The 7,296-nt window shown below is 41.7% G+C and overlaps 1 protein-coding gene across 1 annotated transcript; it reads right to left on the bottom strand.

Annotated features, from left to right (window-relative positions):
• Nucleotides 1–1,465: 1,465 nt before the first annotated feature.
• On the bottom strand, nt 1,466–2,107 carry LOC149219865 (uncharacterized). The gene has a single exon (XM_089386939.1). The coding sequence runs from the start codon at nt 2,105–2,107 to the stop codon at nt 1,466–1,468; it is 642 nt and encodes a 213-aa protein (XP_089243065.1).
• Between the last annotated feature and the right edge of the window lie 5,189 nt (nt 2,108–7,296).

The following is a 7,296-nucleotide window of genomic DNA, read 5'->3' as shown; positions in this document are numbered from 1 at the left end:
TAGCTGCAGAAAACAGTTGCAGGATCTTTAAGAATGTCCGAGAGTCTCGTACACTTCCATCAAGTAGAATAAGAATGTCGTCCACAAAGAGTAAGTGAGTAAGATAGCATAGGTCGGATATGCGAAGGCCCCCAATATCTCCAGCCCGTTTTGCAGAGTCCATGAGACGGCTGAGACCTTCCATGACCAAGAGGAAGAGAAGGGGAGATAGGGGGCACCCCTGTCTCAAGCCCCTTTCAGAGTGGAAGAAAGGAGAGGCTGAGCCATTGATGAGTATACTGAAGGAAGGGGAGGTTATACAGGCCATGATCCAAGTGATGTAAGCGTGGGGGAAGCCCAGGTGGATGAGGATCATTTTTATATAGAGCCAGCTGACTCGGTCGAAGGCTTTTGAGAGGTCAATTTTGAGGAGGATGGCTTTCAGATTCTTCGACCAGATGGAGTGCAATGCTTCTTGGGCGAGTCCGATGGCCTCGTGGATCTGCCTAGATTCAAGGAAAGCAAATTGCTGCGGGGCAATGGATCGGGAGAGGATGGGTCTAAGACGGTTTGCAATGGTCTTAGATATGATTTTATAGAGGCAGTTACACAAGGATATGGGCCTGTAGTCATCAAAGGATGCCGGGGAATCAGATTTTGGGATGAGAGCAATAAAAGTAGAATTGATGGCATGATATATAGAACCCGTAGTCCTGCTCTCCTCGACCACCCTCAGTAGGTCCTGTCCCAGAACATCAAAGAAGGCTAAGTAAAATTCAATGGTCCATCCATCCGGGCCAGGGCTTTTGTCTTTTTTGAACCATTTCAGCACTCCTTCCAGTTCCTCTGCCGTGACCGGGTTGTTTAGAGCCTCTACATCTTCTTCCTCCACGAATCTCGGGAAGTGGTTTGCCACATTAATGATATCAAGTAGGTTGACTTCCCGGGGGCTCTTGTAAAGGTTCCTGAAATGGGTGGTGCCCAGGTGAGCGAGCTTATTAAAATTATCTGCGAAATCGCCATCCGAGGAGGGGAGCTTCCAAATAGTATTTGATACTTTCCTGCACTTTGCAAAATTATGAAAGAACTTCGTGTTGTCATCCCCAGCTTGGATCCATATAGCCCGACTTCTTAATCTAATGGATTCCTCCCTCTCTTTGAGTATCTTTGCTTTTTGATTCTCCAAGTCAATTAGCCTGCGTTTGTCTGCAGCTGTAATGAAACCCAATCCTCTATCGTCGGTGAGAGAGGTTAAGTCAGCTTCAATTTGAATGAGCTGTGCCAAATCACGATCCAGTTTCTCCTTTGCCCACTTAATTGATATATGCTTTATTTCAGAGAGATTCCTGCAGAACCCTTTGGCGAGGGATTCTGAGTCATTGATAGGGTGGGAGATCCAGTAATCCGCTATCATCTTGACATATGCTGGGTCCTTCAGCCAGGTGTGATTAAATTTGAAGGGTGCCTTAGGTTTCTTGAAAGGACCCTAAATCTCCAGGAATATAGGATTGTGATCCGATAATCCCCCCGAGCCAACCCATTGTCTGAAGAGATGTAAGCGCTGTTGGAGAGTCCCCTTCATAAGAAATCTGTCTAGTCTGCGAGCAAGAGCAGCATCCCCTACCCGTCTATTCCTCCATGTAGGAAGAAGGCGCTGCATAGGTATATCCAAAAAATTTGTTTGCTCAAGCAGATTGGTCATGTAATCAGTAATGGGGTCGAATTGTGCTTCCGAGCCCCATGACTCCCTGAACCCCAGGGAGAAATTTAGGTCTCCTCCAATAATAACCCGGTCTTCGTTCATCAAAGAGAGATGTAGTAGGTGCTGCCAGAACGATTCTCTCTGGGAGCAGGGAGCATATACATTGACAACTCTGAGATTCATGCCGAGTTCAGCAGAGAAAATGTCCAGCCCTATGAACCCCGCTCCCCCCCAGGTCGAGTCCATCTTAATGGAGCGAGGGTTGATACCAATGGCTAGACCTCCAGATCGTCCCACAGCATCAATGGCATGGAAGCTCCAGGCAGGGGCCAAGGCTTGCAAGGCTCGAGTTATCTGATCTGCTGAGCAGAGTGTCTCTTGGAGCATGATAATGTCGATAGGCTCAGATTCAATGAGCCGCTTCATGGCTAGTTTCTTGGAGGAACTAGCCAGTCCTCTGCAATTAAAGGATAGACACTTCATGGGGGAACACCTCTCGGGGTGTGTCCTGCTCTAAGGACCCCGTCAATGGTCGATTGCCGGCCAGAGACCACCTCTGCCCCAGCTTGTTTAATGGCCTTTGAGAGATGGGATTTTCTCCCTCTGGTATTCAATGTAACCCCCTCAGGTATAACAATGCCCAATCCCGAGTGACAGTCTGATGGCTCTTTGGCCGGGTTCCTAGACCGGAGGAAATATGAATGAGGAGGGGAGGACCCCAGGGGGAGCGGGGAGGAACGAGCCACAGGGGGGATGTGGATATGATGGGTTCAGTGTTGCAAATAAGAGGGGATGATGTTAATGTGCAGTGAATCATGGAGGGTTGTGAGGTGGATCCAATATCATGATTAACATCAAACGAAGAATGCAAAGAAGGGTTAAGAGAACCCGAATTCATACCCGCTTCAGCCGCCGAGCGAGCCCTGGTCTTTGGAGGCAAGGGTCGCCACAGTCCTGGATCGGCCATGGGAGATGTAGCCAGAGGGGGCGAGCCCGCAGAGGGAGGGCGAGAGATGTTGGGGGATGCCGTCCTGGTGGGTGCCAGGGTGCCTCTCGGAGTATCATCAGCTTTCTTGTTGAGTGGGCAGTCCTTCGCAAGGTGCCCCACTTTGTGGCATCGTCTGCATCGGAAGGGAACTCCTTCGTAGTCCAGCAATTGCACTCTGATACACCTCCCCCACTGTAGCGTGATCTGTTCCTCAAGTCCTTCGCGGGTGTCCAGGTGGACCAGAATCCGCGCTAGTGTTCGGTTCCTAGATTCCACATACGTGCGATCGTAGTCCAGATATGTCCCTAGGGCATTTCCAACCCTAATGAAGACTTCTTCTGCCCAGAATGGTATTGGTAGTCCTGGTAGGCGAACCCAGATTGGTCCAGCTCCGAGCTGTTCCCGTTCAGGGTCAAAGAGGGGGTTCCAGCGCTTTAGGAGGACCGGGGCCATTTCAATATGCCAGTATCGGCCCAAAACTAGATTAGTTTGACTTTCCTTGGAGAATTTGAGGGAGAACCATCCTCTGGGGAGGACATGAACCACTGGTAGATCAAAAAGAACTCCGCCCCAGATCTCCTGTACCCATTGCTTGAGCCTCTGCACCGAATATGTCCTTCCCCTGACATGCCCTACCAACACAGTGTTCGCAATATCCATGTAATCACCGAGAGGCTTTGATTCGTCGAATTTGATGGCGATGTCCCGAGCTGTAGCCCTAACACACTTTGCTTTCTTTTTACCAGTGCGGGGGGCCGACGGATGATCTACCAGAGGATTTGTAATGCCTTCCAGGGATGGGGTTTTTGTAGGGCGAATAACGACAGCAGGTGTCTCAAAGCATCCGGATTGACGGACTCCCGGAACAGAGGGACGAGATGCAGGGGGAACCGGCGGCGGGGGAAGAGGCACCGATAGGAGGGGAGGGGCCTGCGGATCAAAGGAGGGCGAGGGAGGAGTATGGGTAGCCAAAAAATGCAGGGAGCCCGGCGAGAGTGGGGGGACCTCAAATGGCGGAGATTCGGTAGGGTAAGTGCCTGCAGAGGTTGGAATGGCTAGATAAGCTTCAGGCGAGATGGAGGACGGATGCTGTGGGAGCACTGGAACAGATGAAGATGTAGACGGAGCGAACCGAGAGCGAGAGGCGAAGCTAGGATTACCAAAAATAGTCTTGTCCGGCGAGGGATCCGCCGAGTAATCCACCGCTTCTTGCTCCATGTCAGCCATAACTGTCGGCGACCGAAAACGACTGGTGGAGAAACCGATGGAGATGCTGCAGCTGTGATGATCCTGGGCTGTGACCGCGGCGGTTGAGACCTAATCGAGGGAGACTTTCGAAACCTAGCCGCAACGGACTGCAGATGTTGCGCGAAAAAACCCTAACCCAATCCTTTTCGCGTGCGCTCCATCTTCCCCGATCTTCACTAATGACTTATCTAATGAATAGTCCTTTATAAATATACACATATGCATTAACCAACCTATACAATGAAAATATATGAAATTAAACAACATAATACCATTTTCTATCACATTATGCATCCCAATGTTAATAGAGAGAGTTGTAGCTATTGCTAATGTAACCCAATGTCGATTTGAAAGAGATCTTATCTTTATTCCTCAAGTGTTAACTGAATATTGTAAACTCACCGGTAACCTCCCAACCTATTCCTTGGGTACTCTTCTTCCTCACAAACCCCTAAGTTGCAATGAGGCTATAAGAAGGATGAGCATGCTAGCAATGTGGAGGTGAGTTGTCAAGCCCTAAGAGGTTCCCACTCACAACAAGAAACTCCACACATACCAAAAACACAACAAGTCCCAACTTAGTCATAAAAATAATTCCAGCATTATGAACATTGTCCAGCAATAGGGTTCATTAGATGGGTGTTTCATAGCTTGGTATTCATTTATAAGAGATCTATGAGTTGCCATTTCCTTCTTATGCAAAATTGTCACTTTTTATTTTATTATTATTTTCTTCTAAAATTCTTTTTTGTAATTCTTTTTTTAACTTTGATTATTTTATTATTTTATTTTAACTTCCTTTAGTTATTATTTTTCACCAACTTTCCTTATTTTATGATTTTCTTCTAACTTCCTTTGTTTCATTATTTTTTTCTAATTTATTTTATTTATTATTTTCCTCTAACTTTCCTTATTTTATTATTTTCTTATCACATCCTTTATTTTATTATTTTCTTCTAACTTCCCTTATTTTATAATTTCTTGTAACCTCCTTTATTTTGTTATTCTTTTCTATTCTCTGTTATTTTAATATTTCCCTCCAACTTCCTATATTTTATTATTTAAATTTTAGTTATATATTCCAATTCTATGATTCTTTCACAAGGAGGGTTCTCATGAATAAAATATTCCTTAATTTCTAATTTTATTTCATGCACACTGCCTCCCTTTAATGCTAGGATCAACTCAGCTTTTTATTACCATTTTTTTGGTCAAAACAATGTAAGCTTTGAAACAGGGACTGTAAACTCAAAATGGGAACTCTAACAAAAAAACCCCAATAAACATAAAAAAACAACCCAAAAACGAAAACGGTGTATTCCGGAACGATGTTTTTTTTAGGGAAAAATTTCAACATTTTTTAAAAATTGTAGTAAAAACCATTTTTTTGTGCAAAAAGGATGAAGAAAACACACTGAAAATGAAAAGTGTTGATGCTAGAATAACATTTTTTTGGTACAATTTCAACATTTTTTAGCAATTCCAACAATTTCCATCCATGTCGTTAAAGATGAAAAATCACAACTCTAAAAAACCCTAAAATTCTAATTGTTTTCAACCATAGCATTAAAGAAAAAATATCATAACTCAAAAAAACCTTAAAATTTTGACAATTTTTCAACCATGGAATTAAAAAACCTTAAGTTTTCAACATATTTCAACCATGACATTTTGAACAAATTATATGACTAAAAAAAACTTTAAAAATGAACACCTAAATGAAAGAGTCATTATTGCAAGAGTAATTTTTATTTTAAAGGCTAAAAGTATAGTTTTTTTCAAATCTTAGCCTAAGACAACTTATCCCATTGCAACAAAAACATAAAAATCAACCATCCAAATGAAGTATCCCCTTTTAATGAGGCATTAAAATTGCAACATTTTTTTTTAACTATGGTATTAATCAAATGATAACAATAAATAATATCATGGCAATATCACTATATAATTTAAAAATTCAACATTAATTTGTAATATTTTTATTACTTTTAATCAAATTATTAATACTTGTAGATTGAATGAAACATAAATTATTTTTGTAAGTTATCGTTGCATTGTGGATATTCTAAACAAATGAATTCATCATAATTAAAACATATACTGCAAAATGACTCATAACTTCATGTAAGATCATATGGAAGTTAAAATGTTTATTTCAAGTTACCATGCAAAAATCATTTACATAAAATGTCTTAGACAATTATTCAAAATCACTCATATGTTTTGGCACACCATCAGAATTTACAACATCTTTAGATGAATGACTAGATGCAGATGAAGATGACCCATATTCTTCTCTTTCATGAGCTAGTGCCCCGTTTGAGTCAACATGCATGCCCAACATTTCAGGTTTCAAAATTCTTATAGATCTACGACTAGGTTCAACAGACTCCCATCTCAACATTGTTTTTTCTGGTAGCAACCTCTTCAAAATCTCTATCGTCCTGAAGCAAAGAGTTCCTCTCTTTGTTAAATTGAAGTCATAAACAAGTATGTCAACACCCTCCAATTTTAGGAGGTTTGTGCAGCGATGATTTATATGTGTACTATTTCTTTCTCTCTTTCTGCCAATTTTTTATTATCAATTAACATCTTTGGCTTGTACACACCATTAAATAGGTATGTATTCATGGCATACCAATGTACTTCAACACCTGCAACATCTTCTTGTTCTTTAATGAACTTTATAACCTTGGCAACCCATAATGGATAGCCATGTGGATCTCCATCTCCTAACACTGCAATCGTGTAACCCTCCTTAACATCCTGTACAAAACCCCTGTAAAGGTCTTCCATGGCTTCACGTTGTGCACGACATCTTCTGGAACCAATATACTTTTCTCTTTCCTCTACCTATGAAGAATTGATAATACCTTGGGATTTTTGTTCAACAATGTTTCTCTCCTCGTGTTCATTTGACACATTTTGTGGCCAAATAAATGGAGTCTTCAAAAGTATATCTTCATTTTTTGATCTTGAAATGATATCACTTTGACTATTGAAAAAAGACTCCCACCAAACAAAATCAGCAACATCAAAGTACTAATATGTATATCTAATAGTTTTTTTAATTTCTTCCAAGCATTCAAAATATTTTATATCTCTCTTCTGCCTTCGTTCATTATGAATTTCAGCAACTGATTGTAATAACAATATTTTTGATGCAAATATTGGATGATTTGGAATGAAATTCAAAAATGCCAAACCTGATGACGACCCCCATTCTGCAGTAGTTGAATACTTCTTGCCCCATATAAGTGTTTTCCCATCAATTTTTTTTTATACGAAATTGATGTTGGAGTCTAATGTCATTAAGTTTTTCAATGCATTTCTCCTCACTGTGCGATCCCTAAATAAACCTTTGCATGTCAATAGTTGC

This window comes from Pinus tabuliformis, chromosome Q (genome assembly GCF_031772625.1).
Source record: "Pinus tabuliformis cultivar Carrire ecotype Pingquan chromosome Q, CPIR1, whole genome shotgun sequence".
Taxonomy (NCBI): Eukaryota; Viridiplantae; Streptophyta; class Pinopsida; order Pinales; family Pinaceae; genus Pinus; species Pinus tabuliformis.
The sequence above is the reverse complement of the archived record's forward strand: the minus strand, read 5'-3'. Positions and strand labels throughout refer to the sequence as shown.

Excerpts from the sequence above, each read along its gene's own strand:
- LOC149219865 (XM_089386939.1), bottom strand. The coding sequence starts at position 2,107 with ATGAAGCGGCTCATTGAATCTGAGCCTATCGACATTATCATGCTCCAA.